A 26056-nucleotide genomic window follows, 5' to 3' on the forward strand; every position below is an offset into this window, starting at 1 on the left:
CGAGCCCCCCCCCCCCCTACAGACCCCAAAGCCAAGAGGTGCTCACCCCTTCCTCTCCTGGCACTTCCGGCTCGTTGGGCAGGTGACATATTTAGGGAACCTCATGAGTTTCCAGGGGCTCAGTTCCAACTCCTTGACTTCAAATCCAAACCTCAGAAAGAGGAGGAAAGGGAGAGATCTTGGATCACCCCTCTCCCTCATTATTTAAGGAGGAAACAAACCTCAGACATCTGAAGGTGATTAATTGTCTTTATTGGAGGAAAACAAGAAGTCATCAATCTCATTATCATGATGATAGAAATCTTGATATGTGTACATGATTGTCAAGGCAGAGAATCAGTTGCTACATAGGCCCATGAACAATTTTGCAGTGCCGCAAACCTATGTGAGTTAAACTTCTTACAGAGTTTGTCACATGCATGGAATAAATGCACAGTTTCCCTTCTTGGGGACAAACGTGTTTTTATGGGAAAATTGAACCAATCACAAGCCTCGTAATAATAGACGCGGGGACATTCCTGGCTTTGCCAGTTGTAAGCTTTTGGAAAACATGCTCGCTCGCTGGTGGGAAGGCTCAGAGAAGTGATGAAGGCCAATTAAGAAATCGTTCCAAATTTTCTTCTGGACAGAACATGCCTTTTATGTCGTCCAACCTGAAAGTGGCCCCAAGCTAAATGTTCTCTGAAACGCGCCACCCATCTTTGGAAACAGAGAATCTCTGCAGCCTCTTTGCTGTCACTGGGTGGCTCGTCAGACCGTCTGATGCTGGGGCCCTGGAAGGAGGGCAGCAGGCTTCTGTGTGTATGACTGACGTCCAAGTGAGCGATGCTCCTGTTGCTTCTTTCTCCCTCCAGAAAACCCGGCTGCCAACCCTGCCCCAGGCCCTGCCCCAGAGATACAGGGCTCCTACGAGGGCCCGGCAATCTCCATCTGTCCAGATTAAGGTTTTCCTTTGAGGACAAATTTTATTCGTGTTTGGGGCTTTGGAATCCCTGGTGATGACTTATTTCTAGGACTGAAGCCTCAAACACTCCTCTCAATTTTTTTTTTCCTGTCCATAAGAAAATAAAATCACCTCTAAGTAAAATAATTCAGTAAATGATCAGAAGACAGAATCACCGTATGAGAAGTTCCCTGGGGACCAGAAGGTTAAAAATAGGGCAAATGCAGAAGCGGGCATTCGTACAAAGGGTGAATGCAATGGTTTATCCCTTTGGTGTAGAGAGAGAGAAACAGACACCAAGAAGCCATTCCACACTTTGCTTTTGTCCACAAAACCAGACCTGGCAGCCGCATGCTGCGGGGTTGGCTGCCAAATGCACAGCCTTTGGGTTTGCAGAAGTAGAGCGCACCCCCCCCCTCCCCCCAGCCACAACACCTGGGCCGCTCCAGCCGCAGGTGGCAGGGAAGGCCCGGGAAGGGCTACAGCTCCCTCTGGTCTGAGGGTCTGAGTCAGAGTGGAGCAGGAGCGGGCCAGGCCTTGGCCAGCATGCAGGGCCGGCTTCACAGTGGGGCTGGGCTCCCGGGCCCTCGGCCAGGCTGCAGACCCATGATGCGCTGGGACCACAAGTGGGGTGTGGGCAGAAGGGGGCGTGCGCTTCTGTCTTCCTTCCCCCTCCCTGCCTGCTGTCCACGGTGGATGCCTTGGAGCCAGCTCACCGGCAGACAGGGTTTCTTGGTGTCTTCAGGAAATAAGCCCCCGCTGGAGGACTCTGTCCAGTTCACCTTTTCTATTTCAACACTTTCAACTCTGAGAACCAAAGGGTTAGAACCCTTGTTTGCAAATGTCAGGTACGCCAAGGACCAGTTGTCCCCCAAGAGAGTGGTGGGTTACATACAGGTATACATTTTTGGAAACAAACTGAACAGTGTTTGGTCTGGAATGTGTTTAAGGAAAAGGCCAACTCTTTTGTGGAGTGTGGGTGGACAGGACGCAGAAAGAGTGCTGTTTTGAGAAGAACATGCAAAGGTTTCGTGCATTGGTTGAAACAGAGGACCTTCATTTTGTTGGCCAGAAGGGAGTGTGTGACCCTGGGAAAGAGTACGTATTATTTCTGTTTATGAAATGGAGAGAGCTGCCCTTTGCCGGCTCTGGCTTTCCCTTCACACAGCCAAAGGAAACCCTGCGAATCACATGGGGTGGGGAGTGTCACAGCAATCCTAGCTCTCCCGTCATGAGCCTTGGAACCGGGGCTCTCGCTGGGCCGCAGAGCCTTCAACTACTGAGTTCTCTCCCCTGGATATGGTCTTTTCGGTTTAAAATTCCTCATCAAATATCACATCCCATGGGTTAAACAGATAAAGCAGTCACTCCTAGGGAGAGAAGAGGGTCCCTGGGGTTCCCTCCTCTTTGCCCTGGTGTTGTTGACCTTCACTCTAAAGGGGAGTTACTCTCTCCCACCCACATCCCATCCAGGATATGCTGGACACCAAGGCAGAGAAATGAACAGGATGAGGTCAGTGCTGGGCAGGTAAACTGAGTCTGAGAGTCCTATGCCCAATCCTGGTCAATAGATGGCCCTTGCTTCCTAAGCGCCGGAGTCCTGCTTGTTTAGTCAAAGCCATCTAGTTTGCCTCAGCTGGCCTGCTGAGCTCCTCGAACATCAGGCTAACTGTTGGCTGGACAGTGGGACTCTCTCTAAGGTCACAGGCTCCTATGCAGGGAGGTGAAGCTGCTCCCTGCTCTTGAGGTGGGATTTCAGAAGTGATCAAAGTCATTGCCATAGTCAAGAACACTAAACCCTACTGGCCCCCCTGGCTAAGAGCCATCAGCCGCTGGTCGGGGTCGGGGAGGCCCGCATGTGTGTGCACACTTGCTGCTTGTCTGCTGCCTCACAGAGGAAGTGAAAAGTGGGACATGAGGGAGGGGCGGACGGATAGGCAGCTGAGAGAGAGGCCATTCGTGGACATGATATCAACATGTCCTATTCAAGTAGGAAAAATTATCTACTTGCTCTGAGAAGCTTAGGAGACTAGTTGGGAGCTTGGGGTTGAAAGGAACCCACAATGGGGCCGGTGGCCATCCCTGAGCCTGGGCCACACACTGGCTTCCGTGGGGAGCGGAAGCCTGGGTCACGTAGGAGATGCTTAGCTCCTACGGGTGGGATCGGACATTGGTGAGGGGCCTGGGACTCAGCCGCCTGGCTCAGCAGGTCTTCACCAAAGATACATTCTGGGTTCTCTTGCTGTGTGATACGATGATAAAGCGTAAATAATACCCAGTGCGGTTGAAAGAGAACCTTTCTCCTGCCACAGAGGCTCTCCCAAAGAGCAAAAGTTCTTCCATGTGTTATTTCTTTTTCTCCTTTTCCTAAACAATAGGAAATGACCCGAGTCTGGTGGTGTTGAAACGGTCTTGATTTGCCTGTGTCAAGTTCAACAGAGTTCACTTTGGGGGCTGAAAGCAGTCGCTGTTCCCTCGCAGTATGTTGTGGGGACCTGAAATGTTACAGGCCAAGCATGGCCAGAGGCTGGCCCAAACCACAGAGGGGACACCTGCGACAGACCCCACCTTTCACCTCCTCTGCACTTGTCAGGTAAGACATACCTTCAAACTAAGAGAACAGAACAGGCACCTGCCTATCAGCTCTAGGAAATAACGGATTCATTCATCAGAGAACGTGGCTTCAAAAGTTGCTCTCCAAGTGCTATGGATTGCATGGAGCACACAGGCCAAAGGACCGACAACCACTCAGGTACACATTACAGGAACCACATCTGGGCAAAGGATCACCCTCCCGTAACTTCAGATTACTTGTTTTCTGACACTGTGGCAACACGAATGCTCCCCAATGCTTGTTCCTAAGCCACACCCTAGTAAAGCCCCTGGAGAGAAACCCCATTTTCTCAGATACTCTTTCTAATCCTCATGCCATTTTCTTCTGTCAGTAAAGCTGTTGGACCATTGGGCAGTTCTCCAGGGACACGCAGCGGGCTTGAGGCTGACGGCAAGAAATGCAGACTCATGGTGTCGCATGGACAGGAGGGCCAAGGGCAGCAGGCCTCTGCAGAAGAGTGCCTCAGTAGCCCCCTGGAGAAGGGTTTGCCTGAGTCCCATGCTGCGCTCCATTCCACACACCTACACACCACATGGACCGACAATGGGGCCAGTTTGCCCGGGACACTGCCAGGTTTGGCAATGGAAGTCCTACATCCCAAGAAACTCTTCAGGCCCAGGCAGCCTGGGCCCTTTGATGACCCCGCCATCACAGGTCTTTGGTTTTTCAGCTTGCCCTGGTCAGAGGGAAGGCTTCCAGCGCCGGCTGGGCCTGGTGGACGCCATCTCTGGCCATCCCTGCGGCGGCCAGTGTCCCCTGCATGGCAGACCACCTCTCCTTACCACCCCCAGGTCCACGGACTCCTTTCCAAAGCCACTTCCCTCTCTGCTCACCCGGGTAACATTCACAGAAGGACCGGGTAAAAATCTGCAGAAAAGACTGCTAGGAGTCGGAGGCCATTTGAAGTGTTAAGATTAGAAATGCGTTTTTTAAAAACAGAGATTAACTCGAAAACTGCATAGCTGAGAGCGGAGCTTTCTGTGTTACCCTCGAGAGAAATGGGAGCCGGGCGGCAAGTTCCCATTGGACAAAATGGTGACTGGTTCCTTGTGGGAGGGAGGCGCTTCGTCTTTGCTGGGCATCTCCTTCACAGCGCACAGAGCCTCTGAGGTGTAGCTTTAGTCTTGGGAGAACAGGCTTCTTTATTTCTGACCGCTGACAGTGAAGGCCCCTGGGGTCTCCGGACGGCCACAGGTAGGCTGGAGGGGGGGTGCTGGAAAAGGTTTTCTGCAGATTCCATCCCCCCTCACCCCTGCCCAAGGCGTCCCTGGAGACGACACCCCGAGGATCTGCAGAGTTGTCTTCTCAGAGAGCTGCCCCTCCAGGGAAGGGGGGAGAGAGGAGAAATAGAAGTAAAGTGCACTCTTCACCTTGGAGAGAGATTCTTGATCCTCTTATTAGAATTTTAAAAAATACCTTTACATTCCCCTTGGTGGGGGGGAAAAACAACGAAAAACATCTCTTGAAGGTTAACATAAAACTCTACCATGGACAAGCAAAAGATACAGGTCCTGGGACTCAGAAGTATAGATCAGAAGGGAGCATTTCATAAAAGGTAAAAAATAAAACCCTAAATGCGCAATATTTACCGATACTTAAATAATCCAGTTGAAACCTTTTTTTTTCCTTTTTTTTTTTTTTTTTTTTGGTCATGAAAGAAAAAAATACAACAGAGACGGTTACCCATACCGAGAAAAGCGGAAACGACGGGGCTTGGGGGAGAGGACGCGGGAGGTCCGTTTCGTCAGAGCTTCTGCAAGATTCTTATGTACAGCACCAGATCCTGTGACGTCAGCTCCCTTTGAGTCAGTACAGTTTGTGAGAAATGAACACTTCAGAATTGCAGTATAAAATATGGCCATAAAAAACTTCTGTCTTCCAGTCCTGTGCAGGAAGGCGCACCATGCAAGGTGGGATCGCTCTGGAGGGGCTGGGGGCGCCGGAGGCCCCCTTCCCTGGCCCCGCCCCCCAGGGCCCCGCCTCCAGAGCCAGTCACTTGCTTCCGGAGTGCACTGTGGTCACAGTGGTGGGCCTCGGTCTCCGCTCCGCCCCCACTCCAGGGACCCCCGATGAAGAAGAAACGAGACTACAGAGTGTGGAGGGTGCCAGACCTGCAGGGGGACAGTGGACACAGGGGGTCAAAGCTCAGAAGAAAATACTCGCTCTCCTTTCCCATAGCAGGGTTTGGGGTGGGGGCCAACTTTTTACACACTTGACTAAATTTTTACCTACCTATAGGCAAACTCTGGCAATGGGTCCTTAAAATGCTTTCTTCTTGGGCCCAACTCTTCCCTCCCACTCTCATCATCATGGTTTTAAGTGTTTTGTAGTTGAAGACCACACGGTTGAGCACCCTCCTAAGATCGGTGCTGCTTACTGAGGGAGCACTTACTATGTACTAGGCTGCAGGGCAGGTGTTGAGCACGTGCTTTCATTATAAGAACTGTTGTCACCACAGCTCCGTGAGTAGAGATGTGAAAAATAAAGAAAGACTATGATCCCCCATCCACCCTGTTTGTGGGTGGTCTCTACTCCTGGCTAAGATGTATCTGTGACCCAGAGAGATCGTCATGGGATGTCATCTCTTCCTCATATACCAGCAGCCCTGCCCTAGAAAAATACCTCCCAGGCTGCACCACCAAGCTCCACCAAGTGCATATGTCAGCAGCAGACAATCCTGATGTCGGATTGCTCCCCTACAGCTCAGCTCCCAGCAGTGCGTTTGTCTGTGACCTTCACAGGCTCCAAAAGAGGGAGATTCATTATCTGTGGGTCTACCACAGTGTGTGGTTGGGGCAAGGGATGCTGATGGAGATTTCTGGGGGAAATTTAAGGGCTCACATTACCAGATAAGATGGAAAGACTATTATAGGCGGAGGGAATGCTTTTCTGAGGGCAATGAGGTAGAAACATGATGCCCAGAGTGAGACCAAATGGAAGGGCTTCATGATCAAGGAGAAGAAGGCCAATGGGCACCATCAAGGCAACTGCTCTGAAGGGGGCAGGAGCCACTGGGGTGGCCTACTATAGAATTAAGATAAATACACCAGAGGGTGGTGGGGACGGGGAGAGAGAAATAGACAATTGCAAGCATGTCCCCAGCGATGTGACCGTCCATGCAAAGGTGAAGGACAGTGCAATATTCTTATTATGGCTCAGACTGCAAGGCCAATGCACAGCATAAACTTCAGCTCCAAATATCATCATCCTCATCAAAAAACAGATACTAAAAACCAATGACATCAGGCTGTCACAAGTCTCCGCTGTCCCTTCCTCAACCCCTAAGAATGGCACACGATAACAAGCAAACCTCACGGGAAGGAGACAGATGGGACAGTGTCCGGACTTTCATCCATACAGCCACAGCCACGTGGGACTTGAGCCATGGATTTATCACCTCAAAACAATACCACTGTTGTGTGAACATCCAACAATGGGACATGTAGAAAATATCCTTCTAAATTAAATAAGGTCCCAGGGTTATTGGGGACATTCAAGGAGATGAGGTATCAAACACCAGGTGTTCACGGACGCCAGTCCCTCCCCCCAACCCCAGAGGGGTCTGCATGCCGGCTGGAAAGTTCCGTCTTTGGGGCATACGCACAATCCTTTTGGCTGGCCAAGCTGAGGCTGCTGGAAACACCTGCGTTTGAACTGTCCAGGCTGCTGCCAAGATGAAGCTTCCTCATATGCCTCACGACGGCCGTGGCATTGAATGCTTGCTGAAATTTAAGAAAGGGAAAAAGCAGACAAAAGAGTCCGGCTAATTAGAAAAGACTCAGACTGCATCTGTTCATTTCTCCTGTTACCCCGAGCATTTGAGATGTCTTAGAACATTCTCACGATACTTGAGAAAGGAAGCTCATCTTGACCCTTCTTCCAAAATGATGTGGATTTATTGCGTCCCCCACCCCCCACTCCTCAAGATGTATTTTGGAGATTTAAACAAATAGTCTTCTTCTGACATACTAAACATCTAGAATGAATGTATACCAATTCTCTCCATAATGTTAGAGAAGTGACTTTTAGAATCAAAGTCCTATTATTATAATACAGTATCTTAAATGACAGTTTATGATGAAGTTTTAAGGTAGGTTTTATTTTCCTGTTATTGGCGCTCATGTCCTAATGAATAGCATTTCCTCCAAATGAAGTAGGTCAATAGAATTCATTTCATTTCTGTCCAGTCTTTCAGGGCGGAACAGACAGCTCTTAATTTATGCACACTGATCAGAACCTAAGGTTTAGGCTTTCCTAAATAGGGTTTCCTCTCCTGTTCTCATATAATTTTAAGAGAAGTCAACTCTTCAAAGTTCCAGCAATGGAGAGGCAGACAACAGCAATTACAGTCTTAAGAAACAGCAACGGAGTAACGAACCAACACCGTTGCTGGGGGATATGAAATCGTGTACCTTATCCCTCCCATACCATAACACCCCCTTTGAGTCTTAAACCTCATTGGTTAAAATTAGCAAGATTTTTCTGGGGGAGGTTCTGGGGATTTTCATCCAGCTCCAGTGATAGCAACCTTTAGAAATAATAAATGCTGCAACCGCAGGGCAATTTTCGTGGGAGTTATTGGGTTCACCGGGACCGAATAAAGCAGGCGACTTACTCTCCATTTGCTTTTTGCGAAGTTCTTTCGGATCTGGGCACTGACAGACTCATGGATGTTTTTGTTGAGGGCTGTGTCCCCAGCGATCCTGAAACAAAGGCAAAGATGCTTCTTTAAAAGTGTTTCTTGGGTGGGGGGGCAGGGGGTGGTGCTGTGACCTGGGTCCATGCTGGTTTCCCAGGAAAGCATCAGTCCTGTGTCCGTCCCAAGGTTCCCTAAGAGGGTGGCTTGTTGCTGCCCTTCCAGGCACCACTGTGTTCCAAGTCCTGTCCCTCTTCTAGACTCTGCACCCTCCAGGGGATTTGTGGACCTCTCTGCCTGATTCCCACTTCTTCCCTTTTGGCCACAGTTCCGACAACTGCAGAAGCCATGAGGCAACCTGAATCTGGTTTCCCCTCCTCCTCCCTCCGTCTCCCTGTCCATCAGCCCTCTACCCTGCAGCCCTTCCCCTCAGAGGTCCTGATGAGTTTCCTGCCTGGTCTGACCACCAGATCCCTACCCAGGGCCATCTTCCAAGCTTCTTCCTGCTTGAGGCTCCTTCTTTGTACTCTCTCCAGGCCCGCCGTTCCATGGACCCACTCACACCCTGGGGCCAAAGCATCCTTCTGGCTCCATTCCAGCAGAAAGAAGCTCAGCCACATTCTCCTTGCCCACTCCGGGCGTCCCCCACCGTGTCTGCCCTCAGTGGGGGGGGGGGGGGGTGCCCAGCCTCAGCTGACCCCTGCTTGACAAATCTTCTTTCCTTGCATTTCCTGGAAAAGTTCTCTAAACACTCAGCTGGGTTGCTGATATCACTAGGCATTAGCTTGTTCTATAGCCTTCTATTAGCAGAGAAGAAGGGGGGTTTGCTCTTCACCTCTGTCCTTAGAAACTACGGAGGAATTACCCCCCACCCAAGTCCTTTACCACCTTTACCTGCTTTACCACCTCTCCTTCCCCCACCCTCCTGCCACTCTCCCTGGTCTCACACCGCCCTGCCCTCTTCGATTGGCTCAACAATTCTCCAGTCTCACTGGTCACCCGGAGGTCACTCGTTTCTTCCCCCACACATCCTCGCTACCTTAGCACCGTCCCTCCCCTACAGTTAATCATCTGGCCTTCTCTCCAGTTTCAGAGGAAACTGTGTTTTGCTCTCATTTCACTTCTGCGCTTAGAACCTTTCCTATCTTCCCTTTCATTTAGCAACCATTAAATTCTAGCTTGGCATCTGATACCTATGAAATAATCTTTTGCATTTTAGAGGTTCAGGGGCATATAGATGCCAGGAACACTGACCATCCTTTCTGGCTGGAAGGTGGCTGGTTAGTGAGGAAACCTGTCATCTCCCAGACCCAGATGGCCCTGGACCCAAAAACAGCCCGGACGCCACCCACTGTGATGTCCAGCCATTTGGGGACATGAGGGGAATAAGCTTAGGACTTACACAGACTAGAAATCCTCCCTGAGTAAAAAAAAATATGTCCCTATCCACACAGCCTTTCACTTTAGAATTGAAAACATGGCTGCAGGATTGGACCCTTAGTCTGTGCCAGGCTGGGCCTAGGTCTGGAATGCAGTCCGATTATTCCCAGGTATGAGTGACCCCCGCCCCTCCCAGCATAGACTCTGTCTTTTTCCCAGCAGGGCTGGAAAGACTTAGCAAAGGGGACACTCTGAAATGAACTCAAGAGAATCAGGCTTCCATTTCCAACAGCTGCCAGTTGCCTCCTGCCCACCCCCCCTCCCCACACTAGTGAAACAGAATAGCGGAACAAGAGGAACAAGGTTAGGGGACGGTGGACATCTTTATTAAGCTTCTCCTTCTAGATAATTCATGTGACTGTTTCCTCCTGCCCTGTTTTTATTTTTTTTTAAGATTTTATTATTTATTTGACAGAGAGCGAGAGAGAGAGAGAGATCACAAGTAGGAGAGAGGTAGGCAGAGAGAGAGGGGGAAGCAGGCTCCCTGCTGAGCAGAGAGCCCGACGTGAGGCTCGATCCCAGGACCCTGAGATCATGACCTGAGCTGAAGGCAGATGCATTAGCCCACTGAGCCACCCAGGCATCCCTCCTGCCCCGTTTTTAAAAGCTACATCCTCAGGGCTCCTGGGTGGCTCAGACAGTTGGGTGTCTGCTTTTGGCTCAAGTCAGGATCCTGGGGTCCTGGGATTGAGCCCCGCATCAGGCTCCCTACTCAGCAGGGTGCCTGCTTCTCAGGGTGCCTCCCTTCTCAGCAGGGTGCCTGCTTCACCCCAGCAGGGTGCCTGGGCCTCCCTGCCCCAATCCCATTCTCTCGCGTGTGCAAATAAATAAATAAAATCTTTAAAAAAAAAAAACAAAAAACCATGTCTTCAGAAAAGGGGCCAATTCCAACTTATCGGTGGCCAGCGCTTTCTTGGAAACGAGCAGGCAGAAGGGGTGGGAGTACGGGGGGTCTCAGGCTGAGGACCGCCGCAGGGCAGAGCCGTGCTCCAAACCAAACAGACCAGTGAGGGGGTCAGGGAGGCTCCCTTCTCTGTGGGTTAGCATGGGCTGAGATGTAAGGAAAATGCAAACTTCTAATTATTTCAGGAATGTTCCGTGCTCACTTCCCTCTGTCTTGGGGCATGCTGCGGCTGGTAAGACCCAGCAGGGCAGATGTGACCCAGAGGTTCCCATAAGGTCCTCTCCTTGGGGACCTTGGCCCATGACAGCATACAGTCTTCCTCAAATGGACCCCATCATGGAAATGCCTTCTCCAATCCCAAGCCAGGGGGTTCACAATGACGACATATGACACTCGCCATGCTCAGTGCTACCACCTTCAGCGTTATTCATCGACGACTCTGGAGGCATGGAATGTTAAGATCGGAAGAGACTCTGGTTGTACCTCGATGGTCCTAGGAACTGAACAATGCCTCCGACCCAGGAAAATTTCCTTATAAAGCTGTGTATGCACACACATTTAAAGCTATGGACACCCACATTCCATTCATGTCTCTTTTGCTTCCCAGTTTTTTTAAATAGTTTATTTTTAAGTATCTCTATACCCAATAGAGGGCTTGAACTCACAACACAAGATCCAAGAGTTGCACGTTCTACCGACTGAGCCAGCCAGGAGCCACACTTTGGTTTCCAGTTTTAACCCCGTGCGAACAAAGCAGATAGCATTCACATAAATGACCCTTCATGAGGTCTGTCTGGCACTCCTTCTCCACACACAAATCATCAAACTCATCTCTCCCTGCCTTCTGGGTTTTGTGCTTTATACCTCGTCTGCTGTACTTCCACAGCTCTGATTTCACATTTTTCTAGCCGCTTGCTTAAGATAGTCTTGGTGATGCCTGTGTGTACCCCAGACAGGGGTTTTCCAGAGCCCTGGGCTGCTTCTTGCTTCCTACAGGTCAACCACAGCTCGCTGGACTAGAGCCCAGAAGAGGGGAGGGGTCTCCGTGAACACTGAGGGGAGGACTGCAGGTGCCCCCACCCCGGCCTGGCTGACACACGATGTGCCCCCCGGGGTGGAGGGCCCTCTGCCAAGTGTTGCCTGGGGCATGGATGCCCAGGAATCATCACTTTGGTTTCCATGTCGATGTAACTAGAGAGGGAGGTCCAGAACAACCTGAAGCAGACAAACAAACCCCATTGAGGTGCTTCCCTGTAAAGGAGGGATGGGTTCCCATCTGGTCCCCTGCCAGTCCCTCCTCCTTGGCCAGCAGCCAGCGGGCTGGAGCCTCCTTAACCATGCACTGCCACGAAAAGGCAAAGCTATAGCTCCCTGCCAGCCTCAAGTGACACAGGCACCAAAAAATCTGGCAAGAGAGGCTGAGGGCCCTTGACACACACACAGCTTTGAAAGGAGCCCTGTCCTGTCCCAAGTGGGTGTTTGGGGCCAAGGGATGGTGTCTGTGACTGCCAGAGGCCCTTCTGATGCCAAGGGGCCTTGATTAAGTTGGAAGAGCAAATGCAGAAGAACAGATATGTTCTCCGGATAGAATCCATGTGCCAAGAACACAGCTTCCAGAATGGGGTGTGGAGAAAGCCATCCTTCCCTGGAATCATGACTACACTCTCTGCCAGCTCTCTGTTGAACCTGTGCTCTTTGCCCAGGAACTTTTACATAAAAGAAACAAGGATATCAGAAATACAGACAGTGGCAGGGGGTGGGGGGCGCATTTCAATGATGTTTGAGTCAAATGCCTTCATTTTTACCATTTTCTAATATTTTACCATTTTCCTGGAACTTGGGACACGCATGGGAGCAATGATACAGCACTGGCAGAAACCCAGCTCTGGAGTAAAGAGGCATCAACCCAGCTCTGGAGTAAAGAGGCATCAATTTGTGCAGCTCGCAAGCTACTGAATCCCGAGGGGACCCAGGCAAATGACCCAGAAGTCTCTGTCTCCAGCCTGACCTCTTCCTTGTCTGTAGACTCACTCCGGATCCTCCCTCCTGCTCCTCTCAGTGGAGGCATCCTTTCAGCTGGAACCCTGGCCGTAACCTCAGGGCCCCCTGTCCCACCAGTGCCCTGCCCCAAGCTGTGGCCCCTGTCCCTGGCGTGTCTCTTGTGCTCTCCATCTGCCCCACCCTTGTGGCTCCAGGCAGGCCCCCTCCCCCTACTCTGGGCCAGCCTCCCCTCCAGTCTATAGCTCCCTGCCAGCCTCCCTTGGCCCAGCACCAGCAATTCGTCTCCATTCTCCCATCCTGCAGCAGGCTAAGCTTTCTGAGATGCAAATCAGATCACCCGCTTAAAACCTGTCAGGGGCCCCCAGTGTCCGAAGGGAAAAGTACAAATTGCTTAGTATGACAATAAATTAATGGCAACTTGTACAGATGGGAGAAGATGTATTAGGTACTGGGTCCTCTTCTTATTTGTATGTAATGTCTCATTCCATCCTTGGAAAAGCCCTATAAGGATAAAGACTGCCATTATTTATGATTTCAGTTCGGCACAGGGGCCCCAGGGCTCAGGAGGTCGCCCACGCAGTAACAAAGGGTGAAGCAGGGAACGGGACTCAAAGCATGTACTACCCCGAGCTCGCTCCAGAATCTGCTTGTCGTGCCTTCCTTTCTGGTCTCCTCATGCCTTACTCCTGTGTCCACTTCCCTGCCCCCAGCAATACCTGCTGTGGCTCCAGGATAGAGACGCAGGCCCTGATCGTGGCCCAGGCTGCTCGCCCTGCCGAGAACGCCTCTCCTCTCCTGAGAGCCTAGTGACGGCCTCACGGCGTGGGGCTCACCCCCTCTGGGAAGTCCTCTGCCAGGCCCCTCAGGGAACTGACCTCCCCCTTCTTTGGTTTTTCAAAAATGTCTGGTGAAGCAGAGACTAGGTATCAGCTGGCATGCTTCCTGTCTCCCACAGAGTGAGGCTGGATGCGTGAACACGTCCAAGAAAGTAAGTTGCTTCCCTTTCTTAGAGGTCACTTTCCTCCTCTGTTAGATCACCCCCACAGCCTCAAACTTTTAGTCTCATAGAAGATAAATGCGTGCTGGGTCGTAAAGTCCAACACGATGGTCCACACTGCTCTAACATATATCTGGAAGCTGCTGCAGAGTAAATCCTTAAAGGTCCACCGCAAGGAAACAACTGTTTCCACTACCTACAGAAGGGGGTGGATGTTAATTATACTTCATTTTGCAATATATACACAGGTGAAGTCATGTAGCTCTACACCTTAAACTTACACAGTGTGCGTCAACCACACCTCGACAAAACCGGAAGAAGTCAAGGTCTCCTACAGCCCGGAAGGCCAATTGCTGGTAAAGTAAGAAAAGCTTCACTAACTTTATCATCACATACTTTGACCTATTGTCCAATGTAACTTGTTACAAAATAAAATGTCATTTATTTTAAATTTATTTAAAATATATATGACTGGGCACCTGGGTGGCTCAGTTGCTAAGCAAGTGCCTTCGGCTCAGGTCACAATCCGAGTCCAGGGATCGAGCCCCACATCGGGCTCCCTGCTCAGCAGAAAGCCTGTTTCTCCCTCTCCTGCTCCCCACTGCTTCTGTTCCCTCTCTCTCTCACTGTCTGTCTCCCTCTGCCAAATAAATAAACAAAATCTTAAAATACATACATATATAAGACCAAATCTGCCTCCTTATTCAGAAGTATCTTTCCCTCCCCTTCAGCCATTCCTGTCTTCCTTTTACTTCTTACAGGGTGGTGCTGAAGAACATTTATTTTGGAATCAGTTCTGGCCAGAAACAAGTGTGGCTTCACCATCACATAGTGCTTCTGCAGTCTTGGCTCAGGCTAAGTTATTTTCTTTCTAAATCAATTTTCTTATTTCTGAAATGGAGACAAAACCTACCTCACAGGGTTATTATAAAGAAAAAACCTGAGATGATGTTTTAACACAATTAGAAGAGAATCTAAAATAATTAGTGCCCTGTAAGTGACAGCTGCGGTCGTAGATTAAAATACAACTCTTCCTCAACTTACAATGGAGTTCCGTCCCAATAAACCCATCGTAAGTGTAAACTATCATACGTCGAAAATGCATTCAATACACCAAACTTGACAAACATAGCTTAGCCTCGTCTACCCTAACCGTGCTCAGAACACCCATGGTAGGCTACAGTTGGGCAAAATCATCTAACACAAAGCTCCTTGTATGATCAAGTGTTGAGTAGCTCCTGGAATTTCCTAAATACAGCACTGAAGGTGAAGAACAGAAGGGCTGTATGGGGACAGAACGGGTGTCAGCAATTGGATGTCAACCCGTAATGATTGCATGGCTGATGGGCACTGTGGCTGCCAGCACCCGACCTCACAAGAAGATCATCCCTGGTGCAGCTAGCCCAAGACAAGGTCAAAATTTAAAACCAGAAGTACAGTTGCTACTGAATGGGTATAATTTTGGGACCATGGTAAAGTCAAAAAAATCATGAAGTCGGGGACTTCAATGAAACCAGCTCACGGCACTCCCCTGAGTAGATGCCCTTTGGAAGACCAACCAGCATGTGACGCTCGGGAGGAAATGTTACAGGTGGTGGTGGAACAAACATGGGGCAGTTTCCCAGAGCACTTTTTAGGGGCATTTCTCCTCCAATCAAAGGCTGTTTGTTGCCATCATACCACATGTTCTACGGTTCCTGGTCTTTGTTTCCAAATGGATGATCTCGGTGGTTTAATGTGAGCCTAATGAAGCATTTCCTATGTCCCAGACCCTGTGCTAAACCCTTAACAGGCATGATCTCCATGATATCTTACATCAGCTCTGTAAAGTAGGTATCCTTGTTCTCATTTTAAAGATAAGAAAATTGGGGGCATCTGGTTGGCACAGTTGGGTTCAGACTTAGTAAGTGGCTCAAAACAAGGGGGCTTCAATAACATTTTCTTTCTTTTTTCTTTCTCTCTCTTTTTTAGGTAGGCTGGAGCCCAACTTGGAACTTGAATTCATGACCCTGAAATCACAACCTGAACCAAGATTAAGAGTCAGATGCTTAACCGACTGAGCCACCCAGGTGTCCCCAAAAGCATTTTAAAAGGAAAAGAACATATAACCTCAATTCACTTACTTATTGAACGATAAGCTCAAGGACTAAAACTCCCATCTTCATGCCTCCCTGGAGAATTACCTTCAATAAAAATGATCCCAACATACTACCGGTAGAATGAAAAGCCTACAGCTATCTTTTGCACACTGAACTTGTCATCTGTGCATTCAGGAGGCTGTGTCCCGAGGGAAGAGAAGAGTTCAAGTGTAGCCTTGGGGACAGGATGAAAGCCAGTGGTCAGAATGAGATACAACCCTTCCTCAGTTACAAACAGCTGAGAGGGGGTTCAATCTGCGAAGGTGTCAGTGCGCTCTTCCTCATGGGTGACTTTTCTTACCATGGGTGCCGAGCGGCTTGCTCACAAGTGTATCTTTTATTTGGATCTTTCTCCATCAAGTTCCGGATGAAGTCTTTCGCTGTTTAGAAAGAAAGCACAGGGGAATCAGGGTATGGCTGGACGTGTGACAATTGGATGCTGCTGGGTCTTTGGAAAAGGGCATGGAGCATGAAAAACAGCCCAGCCTCACTATTGACCCTATGGTACTTTGAACACAAAAGGTGGGTGGGAACTGGCATTTGAGAGAAAGGGAAGCTGAGACTTGGCACCATGAGAGGGGACAGTGAATGGGGAGGAAGTCATGCCAGGCCTGGGACCCTGGCTGCCCAGCTCAACGCCCTTCCCTTGGCAGTTAGTGACATATTTGGTTCAGAGATCAAACATCTTTGTCACCATGTGCCTCTCGCTGAGCTCACGGCTGCCTTAAGAAGCTGCTTTGTTAAAAAAAAAAAAAAAAAAGCTGCTTTGTTGATGTCCTCTCTGCGTGTTAGACACCGCTGAGTCACCAAAATCCCCTTAACTTCTGCTAAGGCCACCAGGTCCTGGGCAGGTTCTGTGGAGACACAACCTTGAGAAGCCCCCCACAGTCCACTCAGCCCCCTGTGATGAGTGCGAAGTCAAGATGCAACAAGATATGCCCCAGCATGGGGGGGGGGAACACTAGGAGGCCCAGATGGGGTAAGACCCGGAAGCGGGATCCTGAGAACATGAGCAACTGGGTCACAGAACCAGAGGCCGACACCTGTGTGCCAGGCCAGAGACCCATGGCTTCACAGTGCCCGGCAGCTCTCTGCCCACAGGACTAGGCTCTTAGAGGAGAAGGCAGTATCCTCCTGAGCTAGGAAATAAAATATTCCCCATGCCACTTTTCCCTGCAAGGCTTGGACAACTGTACTCAGGTCTCAGGTTCTGGAAGACTGAGGAATAAAGCAAGTTGTCTCCAGTGAGGAGAAAATAACAGATAACAAAATGCAGTATTTAAACAGCTCACCGGGAGGGGCAGGACTCTGCCTCATTTATTATTTTATTTGATCCTCTCTGGTAGGGAGGACTGTTGTTAACATCCAGATCTTGAGGCTCGAGGACTCGTCAGTCTACCTGAGCCTTGGTTTTGACCTTTATCCCTGAGGAGGAAATGGTGAATGTTTCTGGGGACGTTTCAGTGTGGCACAGAAAGTGGTTGAGACGTGGGTGCCGGAGTGAGGGGCTGGGTTCAAATCCCAGCTTGGCCACTTATTAGCTGTGTGGCTTCTGTCAAGGTATATTGACACTGAGGGGGCCTCAGTTTCTTTACCTGTCCAGTAGCGATACTAGTAATAGCCATCTGATAGGTTGTCCTGAGGACTGAGTGAATTAGCATGTGTGCAGACCTTATGGTGGTCAGCACACAGTAAGAACTCAATAAATGTTAGCCAACATTGTTTCAGTCCTGGAGCCCCCAGATCAGGGCATGGCTAAGAATAGTGGAGGGGTCAGACCCGTCCCTCAGTGTAGCTCTGGTCAGATGTCCCAAACCTGCCTTCCGCTTTGCAAGTCAAGTCCAAGTACATAGCTCAAGGAACTTCCTTGGGAGCCTCAGGACCACCCTGAAACCCCCAGGTCAGTCAAGGTCAAGAGGTCTGGATGTGAGGGTCCCGCCCCTGGGGAGCCAAGAGACCTACCAGAGTCGGAGATGTCATCCCAGTAGGGGGAGTCGAACTCATATTCTGCCTTGAGGATCTGTTCGAAGAGCTTGGAATCATTTTCATCATAAAAAGGAGGGTAGCCACAGAGCCTGGAAGACAAGACAGTGTGAGGATCAGTAACGGCTGTCTATCTGCTGTGGTCACTGAACATTCGGCCTGGAAGGGAAGAGCTGTCTTCACCAAGTGAAGAAAACGGCACTGTGTGTGTTGCAAATACAACCTGAGCAAAGAAATCACGCCTCCTAGGGGCAGAGATGGCATAGAACTAAAGCTGTGATTAGATAAATCACAAAAAGGAGATGGCCTAAAGCAAACACAAACCCAAGCCCACCTTTCTTTCCACGTTATTGATCAGATCCCATACACTCCCAAACGGAGTGTTTGTCAGTACAAACTACTGACCTTATCGTCTGTAATGTTGTCCCCAATAGTGGATGGGTTGGTAACCAAAGTTGCTACAAGTTGCCCTAAAATACACATTATCAACCAACCCATGCCCAAATAGGGTGTTAGGACTGTTACAGTTTGGGCCATTAATATATAATAAATATAAAAGCAGAACACGCATCATGATACTATCACCCCTTTGCCAGTGAACCCTTTCAAGGTCAATTTTTGGAAGATTGTATTGCGACGCTGGCGCAAATAACATGGAGTTCTAGGGGTATGGACAGCCATCTGACCAACATAACGGGAGGAGATATTTTCCTTAAATGGCCCCAATACAATTTATTCCACAAGACTCTGGGTTCTCACTTCATTTCTGCTTTCTGCTCTGTTGTCACCTGTACCCATTGTAGGTCACTGGTACATGTTCCGGACCAAGGTTTCCTCATTTGAATGAGGAGGCCGCACTAGGAAATTGCTAATATTCTTTCTGGCTTGAATACACCGTGGCTCTGTGATCCCCTCTTTCAGTTTGTTTGCATGGCTATGAAACCTTGGGAGGGATCTAGTACATGCTGAGGCCCCCGTGGGGCAGGGCATCTGAGAAGGGGTAGGATTTAGGTTGTAGCTCTAAGGGACGGGCAGAGCAGAGGCAAGCCTGCATTTTTTCTGCAAGACTCGGTGCAAAGCTGCATCATGTAGAACATGGTTCTGGGCCCTCTGAGCTACTGTGGGCAGCCCCGCCATGGGAACTCTGCCCCCAAAAGAGCTCTGAATCTCCCCAGAGCACCAAACTTTGTTCAAAACACAGCTCCAGCCTAGAGATGTGTCGAATGAGAATGCATGAACGGGAATCCACAGGCCTGTGAAGGGTGAGGCGGCTGGCAAATAGGAAACCCAATAAAGGTTCAAAACGCAGACTTGGCACATTCATTCTTCAGCTGTTCCTGCTGTGACACTTGGTGTCACCGGTCATGCTGCCCAGGGAGAAAGTTGATGACATTTTTAAAGGCTATGAGACATTGTACGGGCCGATAAGATTCAAAATCATCTATTCCCACAAGGTTGGTTTAGGGGCTAAGTGCCTGGAAAATTTCATTTTTTAAAGATTTGCTGCTTTTGGCAAGATGAATATGAGCCCAGTGCTTCTGAAACCACTGAGGGCACATTTTACTGCCCAGGAAACCCTGGAGCCAGGAGATGGATATGTAAATGTTTCCCATAATGAGGATTTGGGCTCAATGAAATGTGCATATTAGGAAAAGCAGACAGAGCAAAATGTTAGTTCGCCTTGGAAAATAACTAAATTTTAGATATGTGAGGTTTTTGTTTATTAACAACTGAATGTGTTTTATTTTACAGTCTGGCTTTCTTTTCAAGGGGAAAAAAAATCTTTAAGGAAATTCCAAGAAAGATGTATTCTTCCTGTGCCAATTTCTTAACGTATATCCCAATTTCTTCTGGTTTTTCAGCTCTGCTGGAAGGGGGATAGGATACTGTTTATGTGGCTACATGGAGGACAGGAGAAAAGGACATGGATCTAGCCTGGAGAGTAAGTTAATGTTAGGAAAGAGGATTTTAAAATGAGGGTTGGAAAAGAAGAGAAAGGCAATTAAGATGCAGAATCTTCCCGGGATCTAGAAATTTCACAAGAGCTCCCTGGACAGGCTATTCCATTAGTAGGAAAACAAACAACTTTGAGCTATTTATCAAGTGGAAACTCTATGTTCTTATTTTACATATCAAACCATTTAAATAATGTACAAATGATCTCACCAAGCATACCCAAAGGTGATAAAGCCATTCTCAACTGTTCTAGATCTAAAAGTCTGTGGTTCGGAACAACAACTCAACTAGCCAACCTAACGACTGAGGGTTGCACCCAATTATAGGCAATACATCCCCAGGGCTCATGGATAGCCTCCATCCCAGCCTTGGGATGGTCATCCAAGGAGAACCCATATACCTTCAGGCCTTCCCACTTTGCCATCTTATCTCCCTGTGGCACACTCTCGCAGATGTACTGCTAGATTCTAGTTTAGCCTTGACCGAGCACTTGTTTTGGGTCAAAAATGCACCAAGAGCTTTGCGATATTATCTCACTAAAACTCCACTCCCCCAGGAGGTGGGTGTCCCTGACACCTTCTGTTCATCCTTTAGAGCCAATTTCCACTCATTCTGTGTCCTAGGAGATTGACCTGTAGGGATACCTGAATGAAGGGTAAACTCCATGCCCTCTGGTAGGCATTGGCCAGTGGGGTCCCCAGTGGAGATGGTAAAGGAAGGGGGCTATCAGGGCCAGGGTATACGCAGGCTGGCTCTACCCCACTGCTCCTCTAGGGAGAGACCCTCCCAGGAACTCGTCTTTGGATTGTGCTAACTGCTCCCTGCTTCCCTTTACTACCTTGGGTCTAGGGGTGTTTATGGCTCACCTGCTATGAAGCTCAGGGTCACAGTCCTTCTCCAATTCTTATTTTGAAGGCAAAGAAACAATATGGAGCAAAGTCAGGACTCAAGGCCCATCCATCTGATTTCAGGTTTGTGTTCTTGACTATTTTGCTTATTCACTCAAGGGAAGGAGGCTTGAGAATTCAACCTGATGTTTCAGTCTTGACTTTGAATGCTCTCTGTAGGTCATTTAGCTTGCCCACCTGCCCCTTCATCTGTTAAGTTGAATTTGGTGATTGGACCCTACTTATCCAACCCCATTTCCCACATTCTGCGTCTTGTAGGCTAAGATGCTCAGAGTTCACTCCCCACTGGGCACTTATTATTTCTGGACCCAGGTAAACATATATACTTGACTTGGGCTGCCCTTCCCCAATCACTCACCTCTGGAACACCCTTGAAGGACCAGCTGGAGTGTTACTAGGAAGACCCAGCCCCTTTCTACCAAGTAGGGTAGGTGCTCTGCTCTGTGGTCCCCAGGGCAGTGGGCAAAACTCCCCAGTGACACTACTTGCTTCTGTGAGCTGTTCTTGAGCTCCTTAAGGCAGGGCCTTAAGGCAGATCAATGTCTTAGGTCCTACCTAAGATAAGGCAGGACCATGTCTTAGATCTTAATCTCACCTCTAAATTCTCAGTGGCCAGGCACAAGGTCTGCCCATAGCAGATGGTGAGTAAATGCTTGGATGAACAAACATACTCTTAAAGAAGAGGCTTCACTGATGGCTGTGAAGCCCCCTGGCTAGGCTCTGAAATAGAGACAAGGATTTATGGTGTAGGAGAGCCCACCACTACCCTAGCCCAGGGAGTCCTCAGAGATCCCACCTACCCTCCTGTATAGTACCCCCACCAGGAGGCAGTATGACCTGAATTGTTGATAGACATTCCAGAAGAACTCAATGTGTAAGGCCCAGTGTTGGGAGCAACCCAGCCTATCTTTGTAGAGAGAACGCAAGGTGGTTTGGATGATCTAAAATGTCCCTGTTGGGCGTGGACATATCTCATAAAGGAGAAGAGTTTTCATGAAGGAGAAGGCTTTCCACATAAATGAATAAAAAAACCGACAACGGCCAACCATGGCTGATTCAGCAGTGCACATTTTTTCTTGGAAACTGAAATACTCTAGTAGATTAAGAGCTCCTGATGAGAGGCTCTGCAAGTTTACTGGGGGTAATTATGCTACATATATTCTTCTTGCTTGTTTGCCCTTGGCCACGTATCTGTGTCCCTCTGGAAACAGATGCCTGCTAACAGGATCACAGGTACAGTGTAGAACTATAGTTAATAATACTATACTGAACACCAGACATTGGTTAAGACAGTAGCTCTCAGGTGCTCTCAAAACAAGAAAATACAGTAACAATATCAGATTATATGTTAATTAGCTTGACTGTAGTAATCATTTCACTATGTATATTAAATCATCATGCTATAATTTCAAATATATATAATTTTTATTGAAAATGAAGTCATGGTAGAGAAAGTATCAGCCATGCTTAACATCAGGCAGTAAGTTTTTTAAAAAGTGTTACTATGGGGGCACCTGGGTGTCTCAGTTGGTTAAGCATCTGACTTCTGCTCAGGTCGTAGTCTCAGGGTTCTGGGATTGAACCCACTTCTGGCTCCGCACTCAGCAGGGAGTCTGCTTGTCCCTCTCCCTCTGCCCCTCTCCACCCTCATGCTCTTTCTCTCTCTTAAATACATAAAACCCTTAAAAAATGTTATTATGGTAAAAAAAAAAAAAAAGTCTTAACATGAGATCAACCATTTTAACAAATTCTAAGTGTCTGGTATAGTACTGTTGACTCCAGGCACAATATCATACAGCCCATCTCTAGAGCTTACTCATTTGGCGTAACTGAAGTGTTATGCCTGTTGCTTCCCCATTTCCCCCTCTCTCCAGCCCCTGTCAACCACCATTCCAGTCTCTGATTCTATGAATTTGACTATTTTAGAAACTTCATGTAAGCAGAATCATGCAGCATTGGTCTTCCTGTGACTGATTTACTTCACTTAGTCTAATGTCCTAAAGGTTCAATCCAATATTCCACCATATGTGTAGACCACATTTTCTTTATCTGTTCATCTATCAATGGACATTTGCATTGTCACCACGTCCTCAGTACTGTGAATAATGCTGTGATGAACATGGGTGTGCTAATAGCTCTTTGAGATCCTTATTCCAATACTTTTGGATATATACCTAGAACTGGGATTGCTGGATCATATAATAAGTTCTAATTTTTTTAAGGTTTATTTGAGAGAGAGAGGGGAGGGAGGGGAGGGATGGGAGGGATGGGGCAGAGGGAGAGGGAGAGACTCTCCACACTGAGCACTCAATGTGAGGCTAAATCCCACGACCCTGAGATCATGACCTGAGCCACCAGGAGGCAGTATGAGCCAAAATCAAGAGCCAGTCACTTAACTGACTGAGCCACCCAGGCACTCCTATTGCTAATTTTTTGAGGCACCTCCATTTTGTTTTCCACAGTGGCTGTGCCATTTTGCATTCCCCCAACAGTGTGTGAGAGTTCCCTTTCTCCCACGTTCCCACCAACACTTTCTCTTGTTTTTTGGATTTCTCCAAAGAAGACATACACATCGCTAACAGGTTCATGAAAGGCACATGTGTATAGGTCTGGGGTACCAGGATTCAGACTACCCAAAGTATGGCATAGACTGGACAGCTCTGTAAGAATAGCTGGCTTATTTCTTTGTATGGGCCAGCAAGCACTTAGTGTGAACACAAATGGTCCCTCTTTCTGGGGAACACACTTGACTTTCCCCTGTTGGGTTTCCATCAACTCTTAGCTGGCTGGCTTTCATGCCTTCTGCCCTGGATGTGAGCACAGACCTGTGGCAGCTGTTCCTACCCCTCCCAAAGTCACATGTACCTTCCCTGAGTGGTTCCTTCAGGTTTCCACTGAGGACAAAGGATGAAAAACCACCCATCAGGTAGTCCTCCTTGGGGGTCCCCAGATGCTAACTGGGCTTTGACTGTGTCCCAGGCCTGGGGATCTAGTGTGGAAGGAGACCGTGAGTCCCACTCTCACGGCTTTCACATTCTATGTAGGGGGAAGGGGGAGGACAGACACTCAACACTGAGCTCCAGAATAAACAGGAAACTGAAAAAATAAACAGGAAATAGAAAAGTAGACAGGAGAGATAATGGGAAGGTGGCCACAGGAAGCCACAGTATTTCATTCTGATTTGAGAGTATTTCCTCCATACACTGTTCCTTATGCCTGGAATGCTCTTCCTCCCATGTCTACCACTGAGGCTCCTCTTTGTTCCTAGGGCCCCACGTGACTGGCCTTAACCCATGATGCCTCTTCTGACCCCCACCCTTCCTCTGAGCTCCCCAGCCTCTTAGGCACGGCCAAGATGGCACATATGTGGTTTGATATCTGTGTCCCACCATCTCCTGTTACAGTCTGAGCTCCCTAAGGTGGGGGACAGGCCTCATTCATCTTCACCATCCCCAGCACCCAGCCCAGGATGTGCTCAGCAAAAATCTACTGGATGAATGAGCCCATCAACATCTCAGTGTTTCAGGGACTGCCACCCACTCAACCCCTCTCTGAACACTTTACATTCTTCACACTCTACCTCAATCCCATCTCCTTCTCGGGTCCTCTCAAAAAATTTAAAAAGGATTACTTCATGGTTATTCTATGTGTCTTCCCACCTTGACTGTGGGTTCTTGCATGAGGGAGAGGTTGTCATATATTGCATTTCCTTTGTATCTTTCATCAGCACTCTATAATAATCAATATTTGTCAACTGACTATTCTTTCATAAACAGGAAATAGCTACACAAAAATTGCTTGTGTGTGTTTGTGCACACAACAGCACACAGTCAAGTTGACTTACAAAGTAGGGTTGAACTCCCTGAAATGGATGTTTACTCTGGGGGAAATAATTTAACTAAAGTTTCTCAGGTGTTACAATTTCTGTTATTTTTGCAGTGAAACCTGCTAATGCCCTCCAAAGTGAAATGGAATGAGCACAACCACTCGTCAACAATTCTTCTCTGTGCTCACATCTGCCCTGTGCCCTGATGGTTTCCTCCACGTATCAATCTACCTGGTCGGTTTTCCATTCAACCAGGAGATGCCCATGAGATGATATGATTCATAGATCGTACCCCCTGTACCCAGTCTGAATCCTCAAACCTGAAGCTGAAATATATGTCTGAGGAAGGGCTCTGCCTAGGAGAGGGATTTGCACAATCACAGAATTTTATTCTGGGGTCCAGGAGTCCTCTTCAGGCACTGGCCAACCCCTCACTTAGGAGGCTGGGAAAGTGGGTCCCAGTGGGATGAAAGGGGTGGTTTCAACTAGAACAAGTGGCAGGCCTATGCATCTATCTGCCTAGGGCTCTGGCTCTGGCTTAGAGAAACAAAAACCACTTTAGCCCAATTCCACAGAGATTCATGGAGGACTAACATTTGCACCAAATGCTGTTCATTATCATAGTGAAGAAGTCTGTCCCAGCTGCTCAGAGTTTAGAGTCTTGCTGTATGTCAATAGCAAAGGGAGGATGCTGACTTCTCTGTAAAGGAGAAACTAAGCTGTGTGCTATCTGTCAACTTAATAACAATACTCACTACCATGTGGTGAGTATTGTGTGCCTGGCCCTGAGCTGTGCCACTTACACATTTGCTCATTTACGAGACATGTGTACTTATGACATAAGCACGTCCATCTTGCATTTCCAGATGAGGGTCTACATGAAGAGACGAGGCAACTTTCCCACATCGAAGGGGCAGAACAGAATTTTAATTTTACTCATCCAATTCCAGATCCAAGTTGATTAACCTTTAATACGAGCGCCGCAGTCAGCTAGGTTATAACAAAGACAAGGAAATGAAAGCACGCTCTCTTCCTAGACCTGTCTCTGAAGTCAGGGGGCTGTGTTTTTGTATGGGGTGTAGGAAGCACAGCCAGGACCGAGGCTGGAAGACCTGCCAAAGAAATAAGACCAGCTGAGTCCTTGCACTCAGAAAGTCAACACCTAACCTTTCTAACTGGAAAGACACAGAGGAGGAGGAGAATATCAGGGACTGTTGGGGTCTGTCCATGGGAGAGAGGGATCAGAGAAAAATGGACCTGAGTTTATACTGAACCAAATTCCATTACAACCACATCCAGTAGCCTCGCTGAGCTCCCATTTGGAGCCTTGAGGGGATGTGAAGGATAGAAATCCTTCTGCCAAGACTCTGTGGAACTCCGCAGGACTGGGCAGGAGTTCAGGTGTGCCTCACCAACCCAGAGTAGTTGGGAAATCAAATAACATACATAAGTGAAATGTACCTGAAATGTGCTTAAGTGCCAAACTTATTTTCAGAATTTTAAAGAGTTTTTTTTTTTGGGGGGGGGGGGCGGTTGAGAGAGAGAGAGCGCACATGCACAAGTGTGAGGCAGGGGTGGGGCAGATGGAGAGGGAGAGACTCTTCAGCAGGCTCTATGCCCAGCGTGGAGCCCAACACAGAGCTCTGTCTCATGACCCCGAGATTGTGAGCTCAGCCAAAATCAAGAGTCAGATGCTTAACTGACTGAACC

The 26056-nt window shown here is 48.5% G+C and overlaps 1 protein-coding gene across 6 annotated transcripts in view; it reads right to left on the reverse strand.

The window, feature by feature from the left end:
* Positions 1-231: 231 nt before the first annotated feature.
* The window catches only part of CAMK1D (calcium/calmodulin dependent protein kinase ID), a 435921-nt gene continuing 410096 nt past the window's right edge, over positions 232-26056 (reverse strand). For all 6 annotated transcript variants that reach the window (XM_059184140.1, XM_059184137.1, XM_059184139.1 and 3 more), the window contains 5 exons: positions 17636-17748; positions 15975-16053; positions 8173-8260; positions 7162-7279; positions 232-5668 (listed from right to left, as the gene is read on the reverse strand). In XM_059184140.1, the coding sequence (XP_059040123.1) occupies positions 5550-5668; positions 7162-7279; positions 8173-8260; positions 15975-16053; positions 17636-17748 (517 nt within the window). In that variant the 3' untranslated portion in view covers positions 232-5549. The remainder of the gene's footprint in view (positions 5669-7161; positions 7280-8172; positions 8261-15974; positions 16054-17635; positions 17749-26056) is intronic.

Source organism: Mustela lutreola, chromosome 8, assembly GCF_030435805.1.
Source record: "Mustela lutreola isolate mMusLut2 chromosome 8, mMusLut2.pri, whole genome shotgun sequence".
Lineage (NCBI taxonomy): Eukaryota > Metazoa > Chordata > Mammalia > Carnivora > Mustelidae > Mustela > Mustela lutreola.